The 23,700-nt window shown below is 41.6% G+C and overlaps 2 protein-coding genes and 1 long non-coding RNA gene across 3 annotated transcripts; 1 reads left to right on the forward strand and 2 right to left on the reverse strand.

Moving 5' to 3' along the window:
* Positions 1-1,732: 1,732 nt before the first annotated feature.
* On the forward strand, positions 1,733-3,145 carry LOC141649304 (uncharacterized). The gene is made up of 3 exons (XM_074457997.1): positions 1,733-2,205; positions 2,384-2,440; positions 2,497-3,145. Exons 1-3 carry the CDS (start codon positions 1,733-1,735, stop codon positions 3,143-3,145), a joined length of 1,179 nt encoding a protein of 392 aa, XP_074314098.1.
* A 564-nt stretch (positions 3,146-3,709) lies between these two features.
* Positions 3,710-4,378, reverse strand: LOC141649305 (uncharacterized). Its single transcript, XM_074457998.1, has one exon. The coding sequence runs from the start codon at positions 4,376-4,378 to the stop codon at positions 3,710-3,712; it is 669 nt and encodes a 222-aa protein (XP_074314099.1).
* A 12,103-nt stretch (positions 4,379-16,481) lies between these two features.
* Positions 16,482-22,863, reverse strand: LOC141647756 (uncharacterized). The gene is made up of 2 exons (XR_012545822.1): positions 22,832-22,863; positions 16,482-17,742 (listed from the first exon to the last, which is right to left on the reverse strand). It is a non-coding gene; the product is annotated as an uncharacterized LOC141647756 (long non-coding RNA).
* Positions 22,864-23,700: the final 837 nt, after the last annotated feature.

Here is a 23,700-nt window from a genome sequence, read left to right on the forward strand (position 1 = left end):
ATTAGGTTATCACTTTGTATATCATTAGATAACAACCACTAAACGTTACCATTTTAACTGAACAATGTCACCATTTTGTATATCATCATAGAAATGTTGCCATATGACTTGAACAATGTTACCAGTTATGTATTTTCAATTGACCCGGTAACTACAACATGGTTGTATGATGATTAGAATCATGTCATCATTTTGTTAGAATTATGTAACCAGTTCCGTTTTTGTTAGAACAAAATAGACTCATATATGGTGTTTTTATTACAAGTATTATTATCCACCAGGACAATGAAAAATATGTTATCAGCACAAATGTTATGGTAACCTGCTTACATATTAGCTGAGTACAAATGTTACTGATGTTACCACATGTTACCATTGCAGTTCATGTCACCATTGTTAGTTCAATATGTTACCAATTGAGGATAACATTTTATTTAATATGTATCCATTTCAGTTCAACATGTTATCAATTGAGGATATCATGTTAGCATAATAATACACGAATACATATTATGTTAGCATTTAAATAATCAGATGTCACCATTCCATTTAAATACGTCACCACGTCAATTCAATATTATAGTTTCATATATCACCACTTTACTTCAACCTGATACCATTTCAGTTGGACATGTTACCATATAAATATACCCAACCAAAATTATTCATATATAACATAACTGGTTACATATTCTCCAAAAGCCATAACACAGATCTAACAAGTAACAACAAACAAATACAATCTATTCTTAAATTAAAATCAAATACAACTACTACCATTAGCGGAACTGTTAACATAACAAACAAAAATGGTCACATATTATAATCACCATTCACTCGTTAATATTGGGTTTTGTATACAACCTAATTGGTAACATAATCTTCGAAATTGATAACAGATATCTAACAATAATCAATAACACTAATTTCCTAACAAAATTCATATTTTTGAAGTTTATTAAAAAATAAGAAACAAAACCTATAAAAAAACCAGGTTTTTCGAGTTTCAATCAAATTTAGTATATGAAACCTCTATAATAATTAAAATCAATACATTTTTGAAAATTTATACAAACAATTTTTCAAATACTAAGCATAACCAATTTTTTAAGGGTTATCATCACAAAAAAAAATATGTTACCATTTTTCAATTCACAAAACAAATAAAAAATCATATTTGATAGAACAAAGACGACCATAAAAAGGGAAAACAAAACTGAAGTTTTTCTTATCAATGGCAGTCCTTCTCGTAGCTTTCGACCCTCAAGAGGCCTTAGACAAGGTGACCCCCTCTCACCATATCTTTTTATCCTGTGTGCGGAAGTTTTATCCGGTCTAATGAGGAGAGCCGTGGAGTGGGATTTTATATGGCATTCGAAGGTGTGCCGATTCAACAGAGGAGTAACCTAGCAGCTCGTTTGTGCATTACCGAGGTGGAGGAACATACCCGCTACTTGGGGCTTCCCACGGTGGTCGGGAGATCAAAAAAGTGCTTAACGGATATTCTTCGAGAGAAGCTTAGTAAGAGGCTTAGCGGTTGGCGCGGGAAAACTTTGTCTAGGGCTAGTAAGGAGGTTCTTATAAAGCAGTTGCCAATTCACTCCCTACCTATGTGATGAGTATTTTTAAAATTCCCGTCAATTTTTGTGATGAGCTTCGATCCTTGATTTCCCGTTTTTGGTGGGGGCATGAGGAAGGCAAGAGGGGCATTAGTTGGTTTGCTTGGAGACGTATGTGTTTACCGAAGGGTATCGGGGGGTTGGGATTTCGGGATTTCCACTTGTTCAACCTTGCCTTACTCGGGAAGCAAGTATGGCGTTTGATCACAGAGATAGAAGGGTTGTGGGCTAGGATTATGTGTGCACGCTACTACCCTAACGGTGCGTTCTCAACTTCTAGCTTGGGGTTTAATCCGAGTTACACTTGGAGGGCCATCATCGAGGCCCGGGCTGCTATTGAGGCTGGTTTACGGAGGAGAATTGGGGATGGTCTCTCAACACGTATATGGACTGATGCTTGGATACCGGGGTCTCAATCTGGGCGGGTCCTTTCTCCATGTAGTCCTGGGCGCGAAAACTTGGTGGTTGCTGATTTGTTAGATAGTAATGGTTGGAGGGAGGACATGCTAGCTGCTTTTTTCTTGCCTTTCGAAAGGGAGAGAATTCGTAATATAAGGCTTAGTTCGAATAGGCCTCGGGATGATTGGTATTAGAGTAGGGAGAAGGATGGTGTGTACTCGGTAAAATCGGCTTATAGGGCGTTGGCAGGGGAGAAGGACGTCCTAGAATGGGGAGGGGCGTCGGATTGGGAAAGGGAGAAATGGTTATGAAATAAGCTTTGGAATGTCCCGCTGTGGCCCCGAGTGAAGCTTTTCTTCTGGTAGCTGTGCAGCAAAGCTTTGGCGACTAGAGCGAATATCGCTTCTCGAGTTTGAGGTGAGGTCTCTCTCTGTTCTTTATGTTCTTTTTCTTATGAAACGAGTATTCATTTGTTTAGAGATTGTCGTATAGCTAAACATGTGTGGGAGGGTCTTGGGCTCGATATTGAGGAGGACGAAGGAGGGGGTATTAGGGACTGGGTGGAAGCGAGGTGGAGGGAGTACGGGTTGAGGGAGCAGTTTAAGTTTATGGTGGGGTGTTGGGTGTTGTGGGAGCATCGGAATAAGGTCGTCTTTGATTTGCGAGAGACGGACCCGCAGGGAGTCATCAAGCGTGCGTTGGATGTTTTAGATGAGATTGATGGAGGTGGTGTGGTCAGTGGGAAAGGGCGAGAAGGAGGAGAGAATGGGGTGGTCCGGGATAGGAGCACGGGATGGATGGCGCCACGGGAGGGTTATGTGAAGGTCAATGTCGATGCCGGTGTCAAGGAGGGAGAGGGAGTGAGCTTGGGGGTGGTGTGTAGAGACGGAAGTGGTCGTGTCTTGTGGGGTCTTTCTTGCGTGCAGGAAAAAGTGTGGGAGGCACAGGTTGCGGAAGCGGTGGCGGTACTGGAAGGGATTAAGGGAGCGTCAAGGAAAGGGCACTCACGAATCATTATGGAAAGTGACTGCTTACAAGTAATTGAGGCGCTGAAACGGAAGTCGAAAGGAAGAAGTGTGCTATCATTAGTTTTGGACGATATTTTACATGCTTGTAATTTTTTTTGATTCTGTTGTTTGGTCTTATACGAGTCGCATAAACAATAGTGTAGCTCATGCTTTAGCCCACGTTTGTCCTAGAGTCGTTGGAAGAGTCATGTGGTCGGATGTTCTACCACCGATCGCGAACAATGCTGTTTCTCTTGATTTATCGTTAATATAGTAAAGCCTACGGGTTTTCACCTCAAAAAAAAAAAACTGAAGTTTTTCTTTTGTACTGATTTGTTCATCCCTTGAACAAAAGTAATAGTTTTATATATGAATCTCGGTAATATTGCTAACAAATAAAAAAAATACGAAATATAAAGCAAACTTTCAACATAACTATTAAATCTTGTAGTGGTTATTTTCATGATTTTTTTGAAGATGTAACCAAAATTTGGGAGGATGAAAATATAGGGTTTTATAGGGTGAGATGAAGATGAATTTGCATGGAGATGAAGATGAAGATGGAAAGATGAAGATGTTCTTCGTTTTTGCGGTTTTATGTTCTAGAGAGATGAAAAGGGAGTAGTTTTTTATTTTGTTTGAAAATATTCTGTTCTTTTTTTTTTTGAAATCCCTCCGTAGAGGTTAAACCTTCATTAATAAATCATCAGAAACATGAGCCATAATGTTATCCGGAAAGCCATTCGACCATTCCCGCTTTCCTACAGTCCAAGGTGCCAACCGAGCAATCTCATGAGCAACCTTGTTCGACTCCCTACCAACAAACGACCATTGCACTGAATTAAAAGAGTTACAAGCAAAAAGAATATCGTCTAAAATGAGATAGTAATCGCTTCGGCCGTGTTCCCTCGTCCTCAACGCCTTGATCAAGACTTGGCAATCGCTCTTCATAATGATGTCGCGAATACTTCGTCTAGCAGCTTCCTTCACCCCTAACAGCAACGCCTCCGCTTCCGCTTCCTTAGGCTCCATGTCCCATCTTCGTTGGTCCACCACCAGCCAATTCACCTCCCCTCTAACATCCCTACACACAGCCCCGAGCCCAGTCCCCACACCCTCTTTGACAAAAGCATCGACATTGATCTTAGCCACACCTCCACCCGGTTTCGTCCACCCCTTGCCCCTCCCTTCTTTATCCCCCTCTGCAGTCAGCCCCTTCCCCCCGCCATTTTCACCTTCCTCAATTTCCTTACACATATCCACCGTCCTCCTCACCACCTCACCAATACCCCTATGCTCGTCCTCAAAAACCCATTTGTTTCGCCTCTCCCACACCGCCCAACATCCCACCATGAACACCACTCTCTCCCTCCTGTCAAGCGCTTGCAAAACCTCTCATACCCACTCCCTCACCCGCTCAAACCCTCTGTCCTTCGCACAACCAATCGCCAACCCATCCCATAACCCTCCCAAGCCCCCAAAATCCCGTACCATGTGAATATGAGTTTCAGTCTCCACGCGGCAAACCGGGCATCTATCCTCCAAGATCGACAACCTCCTAGCAATGTTGCTTTTTGTTGCCAAAGCCTCGTTGCAAAATTGCCACATAAAAGATTTAATGCGTGGCAAAACCGGGGTGCTCCAAATCATGTTCCAAAACCTTCGCTCCTCATCGCTCGAGGACCCTGATGGCATCTCCAATTCTTCCTGTGTAAGCAGTCGGTATGCAGATTTAACGGAATAACATCCATCCTTTTTCGGGTCCCAACACCAGCTATCCACCGGCCTGTTCTCGCTAATTCGAATTTCCATTATTCGCTCCTGTTCGAATGGGAGAAACAACCTTCTTAGACGGTGCAGGTTCAATCCCCTACCACTAACCTCCATCAATTCCGCCACCACCATGTCGGCATCAGCCTGTCCTCTTGGCGAAAGGACTCGTCGTGTTTGGGTCCTTGGTATCCAAGGGTCCTTCCACACTTTCGTGCTAAGACCGTCACCCACTCTTCGTCTCGCTCCCTTAAGTACCACCTCCCTAGCCTCCCATATACCCCGCCATGTGTAACTCAGGTTGCGTCCCAGTTCTGCGCTCATAAAGGACCCATTCGCACAGTATTTGCCCAAAAGAACCCGAGCCATCAAGCACTCCCTATTAGTAAGCAATCTCCATGCCTGTTTCCCGAGCAACGCCATGTTAAACTTGTGTAAATCCTGAAAGCCCAACCCTCCGTGACACTTGGGTGCACAAAGCTTCTTCCACGCTATCCAAGGGATTTTCCGTTTGCCATCTTTGGATCCCCACCAAAAACCCGAAATAAGAGACCTCAAACTATCACAAAAATTCATGGGTAATTTGAAAATACTCATAGCATATGTAGGGATAGATTGGGCAACCGCCTTAATCAATACCTCCCTCCCCGCTTACGAGAGTAATAATCCCCGCCACCCTTGAAGTTTTTTCGATAGTTTATCCCGAATAGCAATAGTAATGTTTCTCTTCGAGTGCCCAACCGTAGTGGGCAATCCAAGATACTTTTCTTGTTCCGCAACCTCGCGCACCCCAAGTCTATTCGCAATCTCCGTCCTCCTCCCTGCATTAACACACTTACTGTAGGATATAGTAGTCTTTTCGAGACTAACCAGTTGCCCTGACCCCTGCTCATATTGATGGAGAATCTCGCGCACCTTCTCGGCTTCTATCACATTTGCTCGCGTAAATATGATGCTATCGTCTGCAAAAAATAAATGAGATACCATAGGGGCTTTAGCAGCCACCCGCACTCCATGGATAGCCCCATTTTCCATCGCCCTCCTTAATTCGCCGGACAACACCTCCGCACAAAGAATAAACAGATAAGGTGATAGGGGATCGCCTTGTCTAAGACCTCGCCGTGGATGGAAAATTCCTGACGGTGTCCCATTTATAAGGACTGAAAACGAAACCGTCCTTACGCATTGCATCACTCGCCCAACCCATCGCTCATCAAAGCCCATCCGAATCATCACCCGTTCAAGAAAGCCCCATTCAACCCGATCATAAGCCTTGGACATGTCTAATTTCAAGGCCATATGCCCCTCTCCTTGCCTCGTATTCTTCATGTAGTGAAATAATTCGAAAGCCACAAGCACATTGTCAGTAATTAATCTTTCGGGCGTAAAGGCACTCTGATTTTCCGACACAATATCCCCCAAAAAGAGCTTCAATCTATTAGCAAGAACCTTCGAGACTAATTTATAAATCACATTGCACAAGCTTATAGGGCGGAACTCAACCATTTTATCGGGTGCTTTCTTTTTTGGAATTAAAACAATAAAGGTTCTATTAATCTCCTCCGGCACCGGTCCACCGTTTAAGATATTAAGAACTGTTCGGAGAACCAAAGGACCCACAATATGCCAATATGTTTGGTAGAAAAGAGCGTTCATACCGTCCGGTCCTGGAGCCTTTAGCGGGTGCATTTGAGATAAAGCATCAAAAACCTCGGCTTTACTGTACCCGTTGCTTAGGATAGCATTCATATCAGCCGTCACTCTTCCCGCCACGCAGTCAAACAGCTCCTCATCCTCTGGTGGATTGGAGGACGTAAAAAAGTTCTGAAAATACTCATTAGCCACCCCCGCAATCGCCTGATCACCAACCCGCACCTGCCCCGACTCATCAACGAGCTTAGCAATGACGTTCTTCTTCTTTCTTTCACCTGCTTTCCGATGGAAAAATTTTGTGTTTTTGTCTCCATCTTTCAACCACAGAGCCCTAGACCACTGTCTCCAGAAAATCTCCTCTTGTCGAAGCAGCGAGCTAATCTCCTTCATCACCCGTTTCCTCTCCGCCACCGTTTCCCTCGTTCTCGGTCCCTCGTTCAGGCTAGCTAATCTCTTTCTCCTCTTATTAATATCTTTTACAATCTTACCTATACTTACCCCCTTCCACTTGTGTAATTCTTCGGCACATTTGCTCAAGCTCAAGAAAATGTCCCCCTGCCCACCATTCCAAGCTCCATTAATTGTGTCCTCGCACCCTTCCTCCCCCACCCAAATCTCCTCAAACCGGAATAAATGTTGCCTCCCCTCGGTCCTTTCTTCACGGCAATTAAGCACAAGTTTGATGGGGCAGTGGTTTGACCATTCACGGCACAAATGTTTGAGTCTAGCAAAAGGAAACAGCTCTCTCCAAGCCTCGTTAGCCATAGCCCTATCAATTCTACTCTGTCGATTATCCTCCCCCGTTTGTCCATTGTCAAATGTGTACTCATAGCCTTCGAAAAGAATATCATAGAGCCCGCACTCATCGACCGCATCCCGGAAATTGTTCATTTGCCATTGAGCTCGCTCCCCCCCCTTTCATTTCCGTCGAAAAAAAACCTCATTATAATCCCCTATACATACCCAAGCACCTTGATTTTGCGCCGCAAGAATCCTTAGCTGTTGCCATGATAAATGTCTCTCCGTCACCGTCGGCCACCCATAGAACCCAGTGACACGCACCTGTTTCCCGTCCATATCCACATCAAAATCCATATAATGGATAGTAGCAGATCTCATCACACATCCCACTTCCTTCCGCCAAAGAAACGCCAAACCACCCGACCTTCCCACACTATCCACAGCCAAGCATTCATAACCCACAAATTGTCTAGCCAGTTTCCGCATATCTCGATTACTCAATTTAGTTTCACATAAGAATATAGTAGCCGGGGCCTCCCATCAGATGAGGTTCCGAAGACCGCCTACTACATCGGGGTTGCCTAGCCCCCTGCAGTTAAGGCTCAAACAACTCATTGGGCCCGGCGGGGCTGACACGAGTCAACCTCCGCCTCAGATATATGCACATCCATGTGATCAATAGCCCTCTTCTTATTCACTGCCTGCCTCAACCCCTCTTCCTCTCGATCTCGTTTGTTATTGTCATTCAACTCCGTGCTTGCACTATCCATGCTCCCCCCATGTCTCGCTCAAACCGCCTCCAAGTTCCTGCCTCCCTACCCTTCTCCACCACCCTACCACTCTCCACATTCTCCTTTGTATCCGCTCTCTGCTCGGGTCCCATAATTTCTTCTTGCCCATGCTCCCTCATAACAATAATCATTTGTACGTCCTCCTGCCCTTCACTGCCCCTGCTCAAATCCCAGTCCCTTCCCCGCTTCTCTCCTTCCATACTCCCCTTATCCCTTTGTGTCTTCTTAAGGCGAGTGGATAAGGCAATTTGCTGCAGCTTAGCTATCATCTTCTCTATATCAGCCTGCTCCCCGCGCCTGTGTTCTTCTTCAAACTCCCCTCGTAAATCCCTAGCTTGCTTGCACATCCGGTCACTATTAGTTTTCACCACTTTCCATGGTGAAGCGCGCAATTCATCACCATACATGAGCTCCTCTGCTTCATAAGGACCGTCATCACAGTCCTTCTCTCCATGACCGAGAATACCACATTCGTAACAATACGTAGGCAGCCTCTCATATGACACTCTAAATGACAAAACTCGATCATCTGGCATTCTAATTTCCACCGTTTTCTTTAGAGGTTTTCGAACATCCAGCAAGACCCTCACCCTCACAGCTCGTTCTACCTCGGGGATTGGTGCTTCATCAACTCCAATAAAAGACCCAATCTGTGCTCCTAGATTTCGCAAATTTGCAGTATTTGAACGCCCTTTGATGGGTAAGTTATATATCCTTGCCCAGACAGGCAAGTTATGTAAAGGCACATCCGACATCTTCCCTACCTCATTGGGCTCGTTAAAACACCATATGAATTTATCAAAGTGCCATGGCTGCCCTTCCAAAACCTTCATCTTGTCGCGTTCATCATCAAATCGAAAAATAAACAGTTTCTCTTTCGCTTCCAGGATATTACCCACAATCGTGCCTTTAGGGTTCCACAATTTCACCATAGACTCGATTGTTGCCCTCACATTTATCGCTTTCGTGGACCAGATTTTTCCTATGAGCAAGAATTTAGGTTTCTCCCCCGCGTCACCATCATCTCCAACATCCCAAACGAACACCTGACCCCTTTCTGCCCCCATAACCTCCTTCCCAGACCGTCTAGAACTACTCGCCATACCCCTACTACACAACAGCACTTATAATACCAAAACCCTAGTTCGCGTCCTAAACAAAAAAAACAAAAAAGAGAGAGAAAAATAGGAGATTCCCACGTACCGAAGACGAGGAAATCAGCCTTGAGCCAGAAGGAAAGATCAAAGACGTAGCGGAGACGGAACTTCCACAAGAAACACTAGGAGAGACGTCGATGTAGTTACCACGAGATTTTTTTTAAAATATTGTGTTCTCATCAACTTCAATGTTCAGCAAAAAATGACGCCTTTCTGAATAGGTATGCATTGGTAAGGTAAGTTTTATTTATTTATTTAATAGCAATGGTCATTTCAATTACAACCAACCACATGCTCCATATCCCTACCATTTCCCACAATATGGTACAACCTGACCCGGCTTAACCTTAAGACGGATACCATCAATCTTAAGCAAGCCAGATTGTAGATTTTTTTTTTTTTTATTAGGTAAGAAAACTAGGTTGATCCTGTAGGGTAGGACCAACCTATGTAACACCCCGTGTTAATTAATCACTATTTTTATATATTTTATTTTATTAAAATTTAATTATGAAATTTTTTCAATGTTTTAAACTATTCTTTTAAATTTTTAAAACAAACTTTAAATCCGATTCATATTTTAACTTAATAAAATAATATTAATTTATGTAATTTCGAGCTAATAAAATTGGATGTTTATAAAAATCAAATTTCTAGTTTCGTATAAACTACCACACTTTACTTTTTGACATAATGTCATAATTTATAATTATTTCCGCTTCAAATTGACCCGATTAAATTTCAAAATATTTTATTCTTTATCTAAAAATACTTTACGCTTTTCAAACTCGGCATGTGACATTTTAACACTGTCGGAATTTTAATCACGGATAATTTATTAACCGCTATTTTCACTTTACAGACGATTTCGAACCCATTATTACAGACGTTCATTAATATGTACTGTTACACCGCTCAAACTCCCATAGAATTCGCGTAGTAGATTGTTGTTTTGTGCAAGCGGACTAATTATTTCTGCAACTTCCCAACCCCTTCCATGTTCACTCACTTCAAAGAACAAACATTCCTCTTACTCAAGTACACCTTATTTATAATGTCAACTATTCAATCGTCACCATTTTTAAGTTCCTTGTCCTATAAATAGGACCATCACCATCGTCACCCATCACCATCTTCGCATCCTTTAAACCACCATAAGAGTCCGTCATGATATCGAGACCGAAATGGTCACCTAATTTCCCTTTTCTTACATTGTCCCAGTAAAATTTAATAAACTCAAAACGATTCGCTGTAATCGTACCCGACCCCATTATTACCATTCCTGCTACCACCATTCACGCCTTCACCTTCGCCCTTACCATCACCACCACCATTCGCCACCATCATCTACCACCTCACGACTCCATTTACCAGTCATCATCATTCACCACCGTGACATTACCACATGACACCATTGCCACCACCATTCACGCCTTTCACCTTCGCCTTTCCCGTTTACCACCACCGCTACCATTCGCACCTGTCATCATCAACCACCCACACAAACGAACCACCAATCCAAAACCCAAACAAACCCGAGTTATCCCTGTCACGATAACAACCACCATTCCCACATTCAATTACCTCACCATCGACATAAACAATACCAAACAACACAAAAACCCAAATTGCCTTCATCACAACCGTTAATCATCAAATCGATACCGGTAAACACGATTTATAGACCGTCATAAACACAATACCACTTACCTTTGGCCGCCAATCACCACCATCAGCCACCACGGTCTCCTCCTGCTCTGTTTCCTCTGCTCCGTTATCCCTTGCCGACACCTCACCATTTAAATACCCCTCCTCCTTTTGTTTTCCGTCGAGTCCAGTATAGGCCACAACCACCACGTCCTTGTCGCACCACCGTGAGCCGCCATCCCCCTTCCTTTCTTCTTCTTCCTCTCCCTCTCCTATCATTTCCATTTTGATTCATTTTCTACCTTTTTGTTCTTTATTCGACCACCACAGGGTCGCCTGAACCGCCTAGCCTCGTTGTCGCCGTGTCCGCTTGTTTGGCTATGTCGGCTGTAGCTTAATCAATGAAGGAGATGTTGTTTGTTTGTTTTTAAGAAAAGAAAAAGAAATGGCAGTGGTGGGGGTCTGGGAATTATAAGGACAATCGTGATATTTAAGATGGAGGTGGAGTTGGAGTTCGGACATTAAAGGGACGGGTTTGACTGTTATATATACGCGGACCTTCAATAACTTAAACTCGGGTTGAATTGTTTACGTTTCGTTACAAGATTTGCATCTACGACAATAATAATTAAGACGGTTACCTTTGATAAGTTATTTTTATTTTAAGATGGTAACCTAATCTTTCTCTTAACCTCCTTAATCTTACAAAACTTGTTTATGCTAATTATATTAATTATGTTTAAATTTGTGTTCCATAAGTTTGTTTGATATTAAAAATGAATTAGAAACATTAGACCACCAAATTTATTTATATCTTGTGATAATGCGTATTCACTAGCGTATTTGTTAAATGAAATAATAATTTAATTATTTGTGACACACTTTATAATTTGCTCATTAACTTGATAAATATATAAATCGCAATTTACATTATTGTTTACTATACATTTTCTTTATTCATTAACTTTTATGCATTTTCCATATTCGTTAAGTTTAAATGATAATAATTACCTTAGAGTGAAATATTAATATACAATGTTAATTATTTTATGTCATGACATGTTTATTGTTATTTGATGTTTTATTGTTGAATTGTTAATTTTACATGGCTATTATAATCTGCATTTTATTTATGTTATATATGTCATTCCCAATATTATAATGATTATAATTATGAAATGTTGGAATAAAAATCCTTTATGAATGATAATGAACTTTAAGACAAAGTTATTGTATTCTAACGATCCGTGTCGTGACACCGTCACACGAGGTAAGAAATGAAATGTGATAGTTATGTGTAGTTACATGGGCGACTGTGCTATAATGATACTTAGGAGTCTTAGTATACGGGATAGCTCGAGAGGTGTTCTTTATGGGGCCTTCGAGTATAGAACAGCCAACTTCTTGATGGAGTTGTCTAATGAGAAGTGTCGATCGGCGTACGAAGGACACAGGATGTAGCGCCGGATAGGCCGGGTACAATCGCTGGTGTGCCGAGAGTAGCGAGTGGTTGGCCATTCATAGACAGGGACTTGATCAGTCTCGTACTTCCTTTAGATATCACCAGCACTATGCTTGATGCTAGTGTGCACATTCGCGATCTTTATGACCGGGTGTGCAAGGTGCCGTGACTTGTGGGCTATCGGGTCACTTGCAGTTCACTCCTTTATGCTATCAGATAAGTAAATTGATTTATACTAAGGAGTCTGGCCCTGCCAAGCCCTCTGGTGTGAGATGTAAACCATCTTAGGATTGGCACGGTCTACGAGTATGGTGGATAATTGTATATGTCAGGTGAGATGCAAGCCGGGCATGTATAGTTATACACTACGGAGCCACGACTCGTGTGTATATTGGATGCTTATGTGAAAAATGATTTTTAAAATCAAATGGCTACCACAAGGTTTTATTTTATTATCGTTCTATTTACCCATATGATTAAACAAACTAAAATATGAGATTTATGTGTTATGTGTATTATGTGACTCTTGTTTACGCATCATTGATCTAATTTGCATGACTGCTTTTGAATTATTAGGGATGTTAATAGAACGGTTAGGTTGCTCGCGCTCAGCGTGTTGTTGTTATATTTTTCAGGTACCAAGTTGATTAGGAGATGACACCTTTATGGGCACTATGGGAATCCAAGAGAGATTTTAATATTGTCTAAGTAAATGTTTTGTAATTTGTATAACGACTAATTTAATTAGTCATGTATAAGTGATCCATAGCGATCCGGATTTGGCATAATTTGTTTATTAGACTTAGTTAATTTTCCGCCATTAGTTTAATTAAGTCTTGTGAAAATCCGGGTTGTTACAGTTGGTATCAGAGCGACCTTGTGACCGTAAAAGAGAATTTAGTCTCAATTACCTAACGAGGGACGCCCCGGGAATACTCTGACTTATAGGACTAATAAATTTCTAATAACTAGCACTACTTAGATCACTAAAAATGTGAGATCACCTAGACACAAATAAGGCCTTTCAAATAATATATTGGGGTAGATGTTTATCAAGGGTAGATATGTTTGAAACATCATGATAGAATTGTTATCTTTTACCTTACCAATATATTCTATGTTAAATGTTGTTTTCGAGCCTAATATTTACAAGACTCCAGTTACCCTTTGACTTAAGAGCTTATCTCATGTCCCCAACATGAACCTTAGAATATCACTAGTCCTTGGACGTAACCTTAAAACCGTTACTGACGCGGATTTCTCTGTTATAGGTTATTATGGCAGACCTTCCTCTTCTACACCCAGACAACTTTGTCTATGATCCATTGGGAGTATCTATGGCAGATCATATTCATTACATGGGAGAATACATGAATTATTATGGGACAAGAGCTGAACCACAATACCTAGTAGACTCATATGTTCGGGGAGCAACACTTGTTTTCACATTACCTACTACTGGGGATTGGGGTTACGTACGTAATTCGTACGTGAATTCATATTATGACCATATTACTCAAGGACTACCAGGACGTCCAGATTACTATACCTTTGACAACGTGGCACACACCTTCCTTGCCCATGAGGCTTACCTAGTAGAACTTAGGATGAGAGCCCTGTCAGTTCCTGAAGAAATCCCCATTATGTACGATGGGATCCCACCTATGGACTAGACTCAAACTTAGACAAGTCGAACCATAGTAGTAGCAAAACTTGATTATACGAGTTTGTTTTCTTTAAGATCTATGTCAGTTGTACTAGGAGTGTTAGTTGCTAAACGAGCATCTCCTTATGTATGAATAATTTGCATGGAATAAAACTTTATTTTTCTGTTATGCATAATGCTATTTATTCTTTACTGATATGCATATCTTTAATTGTTGTTTTAAGTTATGCATGGTATTAGCCAATCTTTTATTAATTACCGCTTTTAATAAACGCTTAAAGAGATGTTTTACATAGGCGTTGTTACATCAAAAGTAGTGGTACAAAGTACTAAAGCTTAATCTTCCCCTGAGGATGATGAACCCCTGCTTCCATAAGCTTCTTTCAGCATATAGTCATAATAGATGTCCATAAGCTTGAGGTTGTTGTTATCTCCGACAAATACTCTTCCACCACCTGAGTCCATATCAACCAAGGCACTCCACTTGATGAATCTTTCCAAACGACCAAACAGCTTCACTAACTCGTCCTCCAAAATCCCTAGCTCTTCCCTTTTCTGGTGCATTGTTTATGTAAACAAAAAGGTTAATACCTGGCAAAATAGTACATTAATAATATATTATGAGTTAATTAAGCACTTACCTCTTGTGATATCCGCCTCCAAAGCAATTTGAGAACGTCGCAAGTCTATACCCATAGGCCATACCTAATATATTTCTTATCATCGACAACGATGGTGCTCGATCTAATAACCTCGTTATGGCACTTTCTGTTAGTATTACCCTTAATCGAGTGAAGAATAACGGAATTCGATTATTAATGAGAGCAATCTTTTCCTCATAACGCCTCACCCTCTCAACGTATGCTCCAACAGGCATCTTGTGAAACCGAAAGAAAATTTGGGGAATAAGTAGAATGGAAAAGTTAGAGTGAGGTGTATTAAGGTTGTGAAGGCTTTATTTAGTACCTATTCCTTTATATAGGGGAGCCAATACTCGTATAATAATTGGGAGAAATCTTGTAAAGCAAGATAGTAACAGTATAGGGATAAGTGATTGCTGGTTTGAAATGACTATTCGAGATTTAAGAGAGTAGTGACAGTGTAGGACCCTACCAGTGAAAGCGTAAAATCCGATGATAATTATTACCGGGAGTTATGAGCAATTCGGAGATAGTTGATAATTTATGGGTGGTTAATAAGACAATAATCACGATTATGGTGCTACATAATTGAGTTACGAATTTATTCGCTAAATTCATTAAGGAGATGAGTAATATGATCCCTTACCAATATTTGAATAAAGGATGTAAAAATACGAGTATAAAGGATTAGAACCCTATATCAATAACGGCCCATCATTTTATTTATTGGTGATTATTACAACCATTTAGCATAGATGGACGAATAGCATTACAAAGAAAGCAAATATAACAACCAACACGACCATTAGCAGACTGAGCAAATTCTTCAACTCGTTGAGAGACTTCTTGATGGACTCGTGTAGCTCGTCGGGAGGGTTAGCCCCGTCGGAAGTTGATGGAGTCGAATTCATTTGTAATTTTGAGGATTATGAAGAAATAGGAATGATGTAGTAAGTATGATGTTAGGAAATTGAGTTTTTATAAAAGAGGAAAGTTATTGTAGCAGAGCCGTTGGAAATGGTTTAGAATAGGATAGGTGTCCGTTGGAAATGGTTTAGGGTAGGATAGGTGTCCGTTGGGAATAGTAATAAAGGAAACTAGACGCTAACTAATCTGTACATGTTAAAGGCCTGTCCTATGATGGAAATTGTGAGGATAAGAAACCTCAGAAATGCCATAACAAGTGAAAACCTTCGAGCCCATTTCGCTCAGCCTCTCCATTACGAATGTAAGAAATTCCTCCATATCAAAACTTTTTATCTGAGTCATGTCTACAAGTTTCGAGGACGAAACTTTTTCTAAGGGGGTATGTCTGTAACACCCCGTGTTAATTGATCACTATTTTTATATATTTTATTTTATTAAAATTTAATTCTGAAATTTTTTCAATGTTTTAAACTATTCTTTTAAATTTTAAAAACAAACTTTAAATCCGATTCATATTTTAACTTAATAAAATAATACTCCCTCCAATTTCATTTATTGTTCCTCTTTCCCTTTCCATCCATTTTCCTTATTGTTCCCTCTTTCCTTTTTTGGACAACTTTGTGTGGTCCAAAATCAATTTGATGTGGGGTCATGTGTATTGTGTGATCCAAATTAATTCCCTTATTTCTTATGCCAAAAAGAAAGGGGAACAATAAATGAAATTGGAGGGAGTATTAATTTATGTAATTTCGAGCTAATAAAATTGGATGTTTATAAAAATCAAATTTCTAGTTTCGTATAAACTACCACACTTTACTTTTTGACATAATGTCATAATTTATAATTATTTCCGCTTCAAATTGACCCGATTAAATTTCAAATTATTTTATTCTTTATCTAAAAATACTTTACGCTTTTCAAACTCGGCATGTGACATTTTAACACTGTCGGAATTTTAATCACGGATAATTTATTAACCTCTATTTTCACTTTACAGACGATTTCGAACCCATTATTACAGACGTTTATTAATATATACTGTTACACCGCTCAAACTCCCATAGAATTCGTGTAGTAGATTGTTGTTTTGTGCAAGCGGACTAATTATTTCTGCAACTTCCCAACCCCTTCCATGTTCACTCACTGCAAAGAACAAACATTCCTCTTACTCAAGTACACCTTATTTATAATGTCAACTATTCAATCGTCACCATTGTTAAGTTCCTTGTCCTATAAATAGGACCATCACCATCGTCACCCATCACCATCTTCGCATCCTTTAAACCACCATAAGAGTCCACTATGATATCGAGACCGAAATGGTCACCTAATTTCCCTTTTCTTACATTGTCCCAGTAAAATTTAATAAACTCGAAACGATTCGCTGTAATCGTACCCGACCCCATTATTACCATTCCTGCTACCACCATTCACGCCTTCACCTTCGCCCTTACCATCACCACCACCATTCGCCACCATCATCTACCACCTCACGACTCCATTTACCAGTCATCACCATTCACCACCGTGACATTACCACACGACACCATTGCCACCACCATTCACGCCTTTCACCTTCGCCTTTCCCGTTTACCACCACCGCTACCATTCGCACCTGTCATCATCAACCACCCACACAAACGAACCACCAATCCACAACCCAAACAAACCCGAGTTATCCCTGTCACGATAACAACCACCATTCCCACATTCAATTACCTCACCATCGACATAAACAATACCAAACAACACAAAAACCCAAATTACCTTCATCACAACCGTTAATCATCAAATCGATACCGGTAAACACGATTTATAGACCGTCAGAAACACAATACCACTTACCTTTGGCCTCCAATCACCACCATCAGCCACCACGGTCTCCTCCTGCTCTGTTCCCCCTGCTCCGTTATCCCTTGTCGACACCTCACCATTTAAATACCCCTCCTCCTTTTGTTTTCCGTCGAGTCCAGTATAGGCCACGACCACCGCGTCCTTGTCGCACCACCGTGAGCCGCCATACCCCTTCCTTTATTCTTCTTCCTCTCCTTCTCCTATCATTTCCATTTTGATTCATTTTCTGCCTTTTTGTTCTTTATTCGACCACCACGGGGTCGCCTGAACCGCCTAGCCTCGCCGTCGCCGTGTCCGCTTGTTTGGCTATGTAATTTTGTAGCTTAATCAAGGAAGGAGATGTTGTTTGTTTGTTTTTAAGAAAAGAAAAAGAAATGGCAGTGGTGGGGGTCTGGGAATTATAAGGCCCTGTTCTTTTGGTCGAAACGAATCGATCTCGAATCGAATCGAACTTATAGGATCTCGAATCGAATCGAATCGAACTTATAGGATCGAATCGAATCGAACTTATAGGATCTCGAATCGAACTTATAGGATTCGAATCGAATCGAACTTATAGGATCTGAACTTAACTGAACTTATAAGATCTGAACTTTTTTGAACTGAACTTATAGGAGCCGAACTTAACTTTATTTTATTTTATTTTATTTAACTTAATTATTATTATTATTATTATTTTATTATTATTATTATTATTATTAAATGAAAAACAAAAGTTTACATGAAATTGGTGGGGAGCCGAGAAACAAGCTGGGCTCCCACACCCTTAGTAACAGCAAAGCTAAGTCTAGTAAAAATGTAAGCGGCCACCCGAGCCCCCGCATCCTGAGATACCGAGAATTTCTGGATCCGCTTGAGCAAGGCAACAGCATCCTAACCCAACTCCCCAAGTGATGAGAAAGAGAATGGAAGGAAACCATAACCCGCTGCCGCGCACAAATCCCCATACTTAGCACACTTCCGCCGAGCAAAGATCAAGAAACAACCCGGCCAGGCACAAAATTCGTCATCCCAGTCTGAGTCAAAGGAGAAGACCCGGTCAAGTCAACGCACACATCACGCCCCCTGTCCCAAGAATAAAGCAGCAAATCCGCAGGACGAAGAGAACCCCCATGCCCGTCAACCAAACCAACATCAACCTCCTTTCCCGCAGAAATACCAGATCTATAGCAGATGTCGAAAAGAGTGTCACGGACGAGGTTATGCCGATGTTTAACGCCCACAGTACCAGTACAAGAAACAGCGTGATCCCCAAAAACATCATCAGCAAAATCCCGAGAGCAAGCTGGACAGGGCCTAGAGACCGTGAATAACGGAACACCCAGACGATACCCAAGCACACTACGGTACGTCCTCCCGTTCATAGTCTGACCCAACCCCGAGATAGGAACCGCACGCAACCAATCAGAGGAGTGGGAACCCTACCGAGCGCCACAAAGCAAGTGGCGAGGTGTCAAAGAGAAAACAGACTCGAGGCAAAGAAAGAACGTCGCGAAATAAATGTCGCCAATTTCTTCATAAGTTTGGGGCGCAATTTCACTAGGGTTACCTAAGATACAGAGCCTATAGTCGCAGTAAAACCTCTCGCGGCATCATCAAAAGCGGGGCCGGCGGCTACAATACCGGAGGGTCCGAGGAGCTTAGCCTCGCAAATCGCAGATCGCAAACGGACGCAATAAAAGCATAATGTAAAACATCCCCCGCCGCATAGACACCAAGACCACCAAGATGAAAAGGGAAAGTAGCAAGGCGCCACTGCCAATCCCCAAAACTCGGGCCAAACGCGGTGACGATACGTTCCAAGCTGGAACGAAGAGCAGCATCAAAGGGAAGATGAACGGACCCAAAAACACTAGGGGAGCAAGTACGAAGGGAGAAGTAGAGCTTAGAAATACCAGTACAAGCTCGAAGAAGAAGCAACTCACACTGCGGGTCCTCAATCCTCGCAACCAAGTCCATTAGCTCAATGGTCTTAGTTACTCTCCTCGCCACAACCTCACAGCTAAAACCAGGGCAAGTACTGACAGGTCCACCCAAAACTGTAACACCCCTTGCGGGCCGAGCAATGGAGGGGGGAAAAACCCCAGGGAGCCGACTCTGAGGATCCTCAACAGGCCAAAAGACCTCCGTCTTGGAGACATTAAGGTGTAGTCCAAAACGGGGGTCATCCGCCATAATCAAATCCAAGACCTTCCCCACCTCCAAAGTATCCCCCACAATAGTGCCATCATCCAAGTACCATGCCTGCATAGAGAGGTCATAAGTGTCCCAGATTTTGCATACTAAGGGATGCAAAACCAACGCGAAAAGCAACGGCCCCAAAGGATCACCCTGCTGGACACCCTGACAAGACACAAGCAATGCTCCCCATCAAAAAGACGGGCAGGGCTGGAATAACAAAACTCCACCCAACGGGAGAGAACCGGGCAACGTCGGCGGACTTCCTGAAGCATGGTCGTACGATCAACAAGGTTGAAAGCATTCTGGAAATCAACCAAGAAACATGGAAAGCCCCACCTCAAGACCCCGAGCCTCAATGAGCCGGTTCAAGGCATGCAAGATAGCCTCTCCTCCACCGGACACACCCACCCCAAACTGTAAACCAGCAAAATAAGAGGACAAAGAAGGACCCACCATAAAAGCACCAACCTTAGAGACAAGCCGTCTCCAGACTGTGCCAACCGCAATAGGACGTACCCCACCACCTGGCTTCACAAGCGGCGTGAGAGGGGCGCTGGCAATGTACTCTCCCAAAGCAAGAGGGCACCGACCCTCAAGAAAGAGATTAACCACCCTAGTAATAGAAGTGATCAACTCATCAGAAATAGCCACAGCAGCGCCACTCAAACAATCCATAAGGTGCTGGGCACGGAAACCATCCCTCCCACAAGAAGTACCACGAGGGAAACTCCGAATCATATCCAAAACCACTGACTCAGAGGCAACCAGAGGGTGATGATCCCTAGACAAAGGAGGCAAAGAAAGAGGTAGGGCAACAGGATGCTTCTCACGCAGGGCCACAAGAGTGGCATCGGAGTAGGGGGCGACCCCAGAGGAAGAAAGCACCCGAACAGCAGCAGTATAGTGACCATCAGAAATCTTCCGCCGACACTGACGGAGGTTATGGTCACCCAAATCCAGATCCTCCTCCACACTAAACAAAGAAGGACCCTCATCAAAACACTCCTGTAACAGCTGCAAACCTCCCCCAGGAACCCCCCAAGCAAGGATAGCCCTAGCAATACTCTCCTCCTGACGCTGGCGCCGAATAGCCGTCCTACACTAAACATTACTCCGAGGAGAAAAAGTCTTAAGCAGACACAGCGGTAAAACAAGCAACCGAATCCAGCGGGAGAGATCACTAGGGGAATCGGCCACATCATCCAGAGCTCCTTTCAAAGCCCGAACAAACCCAAGACGGCACTTAGGAGGAATAGATTTGACGGTACGGAGGCCCAAAGACAATAAACGATCAAGGGAGGATATAGACCGCTGAACAAGCTCAACACCATCATCAGAAGAAACCGAAGTAGAGGGAGCCAAAGGTCTCGGTATACCATAAATATGAAAACTGTAGAGGCCATCAACACGCTCCGGAGACTGCACAATATCACCCCGACTATGTCGACATCTAGCACGAGTGGTACGGGTCATAAAACACACCTTACACAACCAGAGCCCCATCCGTCTCAAAACACTCTCGGCATTGGAATAAACCGTCAAACTATCAGTAAGAGTTTGACGCGTAAGTTCCAACGCACCATTCTGGCAATGTCGGTCCTGAAAATGTTTCTGCCAAGCTGCCTTAGTAAGGCCCTTACCAAAACCATCCCGACAAGCATGTAGACTCGAAAAAGGACAATGGTACCGCACAAACTCGGGCATGAAAGATGTAGCAAAACCTCACACCCAAAACGCAGCAAAGACAATCACCAACACATCACCCACTCCGGTGATTGCCAACAACCAACCCTAGCCACAACCTCCACGGTACAAGAAAAAAGCAAAAAGTTACGACCAACAAATAATGAACCCGTAGCACTCACCACTAAACCACAACCCCAACCGACACAGGCTGGTGGCAGAAGGTACGGCCAGAGCAACACCAGCACTAAAAGCTCAAAGAAGAGAAAGGCAAAAAGCAACCCGTGACCTAGCAGGAGAACCGCCCAAAACCAACAGCACAAAACCGCTGGCAGCCATGTATACAAATGAAAGCAGAAAGCAAAGAACACACCAAAGAATAAAGAACAAAGATGTGAACCGCAACCAACGGAAACCCACAAAGGCACCGACGACTGACGTATCAAACCCTGACCAGCCGCAACCAGAGCAGCACCACTCCAACCCTAACAGAACTCCTACAAAAGGCGATACAGGCAAAACCAAAACAAACCCACCGGCAAAACAACCCCACAAAAACCAGACAGAACCAACAAGTCCGACGAAAAGGACGGCAGAGTCTGTTAGCAGAGGGAAGGACGACGGCAGGCGGCAACAGCAATAGGGAAAAATAAAAACCGAAACCGAAAAACGAAGGAGAACGAACCAGAAACCTTACCGGATAACACCACCAACGACCACGGCCGACGGCGACGAGAGGTCTAAGATCGGCGGGGAGTGACGTGGTGGTCCGACCAGGCAGCAGCCAGCGGCAGGCAAGAAGAGGATGCCCTAATCGCCTACTCAGTCCGACGAGAGGTCTTGTTATTATTATTATTATTATTATTATTATTATTATTATTATTATTATTATTATTATTATTATTATTATTATTATTATTATTATTATTATTATTATTATTATTATTATTATTATTATTATTATTATTATTATTATTATTTGCCAAGAGAGAACATTGATAAAAAAAAATTATAGTCTAAAACACAAGGTAAAATAATACTAACATTTTTCCGCTTTATATGCATTGGTTTGTTCATACATTATACTTTCCATATTATCATAATCCTCATCACTTTCATCTTCACTATCACTCTCAACAACGGATTCATTGCCTCGCCAAATATTTTTGACTATGTTGTTCCATACCTAATACTGATACATGGTCTTATTCCGCTTTTTATCAAACATGCCCAATCTATTGTGGCGCTGAAATTATTAATGAGAGGAGTGGTTTATTTTTTAAAATAATAATGTATGTATCGAATAATTAATGTCAAATGTTTTTGTATCGGTCTTTAAAAATAATACTCCGTATATAGCTTTTCTGAACTAAATTTATAGGATCTGAATTTTTCTAAACTGAACTTATAGTATCTGAACTGAACTTATAGGATCTCGAATCGAATCGAACTTATAGGATCTCGAATCGAACTTATTGGATCTCGAATCGAATCGAACTTATAGGATCTAAACTCAATGAACTTATAGGATCTCGAATCGAACTTATAGGATCGAATCGAATCGAATCGAACTTATAGAATCTGAAGTGAACTGAAATTAAGTGACTTTAAGTCCAAAAGAACAGGGCCAGACAATCGTGATATTTAAGATGGAGGTGAAGTTGGAGTTCGGACATTAAATGGACGGGTTTGACTGTTATATATACGTGGACCTTCAATAATTTAAACTCGGGTTGAATTGTTTACGTTTCGTTACAAGATTTGCATCTACGACAATAATAATTGAGACGGTTACCTTTGACAAGTTATTTTTATTTTAAGACGGTAACCTAATCTTTCTCTTAACCTCCTTAATCTTACAAAACTTGTTTATGCTAATTATATTAATTATGTTTAAATTTGTGTTCCATAAGTTTGTTTGATATTAAAAATGAATTAGAAACATTAGACCACCAAATTTATTTATATCTTGTGATAATGCGTATTCACTAGCGTATTTGTTAAATGAATTAATAATTTAATTATTTGTGACACACTTTATAATTTGCTCATTAACTTGATAAATATATAAATCGCAATTTACATTATTGTTTACTATACATTTTCTTTATTCATTAACTTTTATGCATTTTCCATATTCGTTAAGTTTAAATGATAATAATTACCTTAGAGTGAAATATTAAAATACAATGTTAATTATTTTATGTCATGACATGTTTATTGTTATTTGATGTTTTATTGTTGAATTGTTAATTTTACATGGCTGTAACACCCCCATTTATTTAAGGGCCTGAACTAGGACTCCTCAGATAAATGACGGTGTTATCATCTCGGAAACCCGAGGCAGTAGATACAAAGGAAAGAAACACAGTACTTTATTAAAATGTTTATAGTGAGATTACAACTGAAATTAAAACAAGCCTCCAAAAATATGACCAAAAGATAAAGTCTGATAAAACTACTAATAAGACTAAGGTGGGCTAGGCACTAAGTCCGTCATCC

This window comes from Silene latifolia, chromosome 3, assembly GCF_048544455.1.
Source record: "Silene latifolia isolate original U9 population chromosome 3, ASM4854445v1, whole genome shotgun sequence".
NCBI classification, from domain to species: Eukaryota; Viridiplantae; Streptophyta; class Magnoliopsida; order Caryophyllales; family Caryophyllaceae; genus Silene; species Silene latifolia.

Bases quoted from the DNA above. Each gene is read 5' to 3' on its own strand.
- LOC141649305 (XM_074457998.1), bottom strand. From the start codon at position 4,378: ATGGTGGGATGTTGGGCGGTGTGGGAGAGGCGAAACAAATGGGTTTTT.
- LOC141649304 (XM_074457997.1), top strand. From the start codon at position 1,733: ATGTGTTTACCGAAGGGTATCGGGGGGTTGGGATTTCGGGATTTCCAC. The intron at 2,206-2,383 runs GTATTAGAGTAG...TTCTTCTGGTAG, and splicing joins AATAGGCCTCGGGATGATTG to CTGTGCAGCAAAGCTTTGGC. The intron at 2,441-2,496 runs GTCTCTCTCTGT...TCATTTGTTTAG, and splicing joins CTTCTCGAGTTTGAGGTGAG to AGATTGTCGTATAGCTAAAC.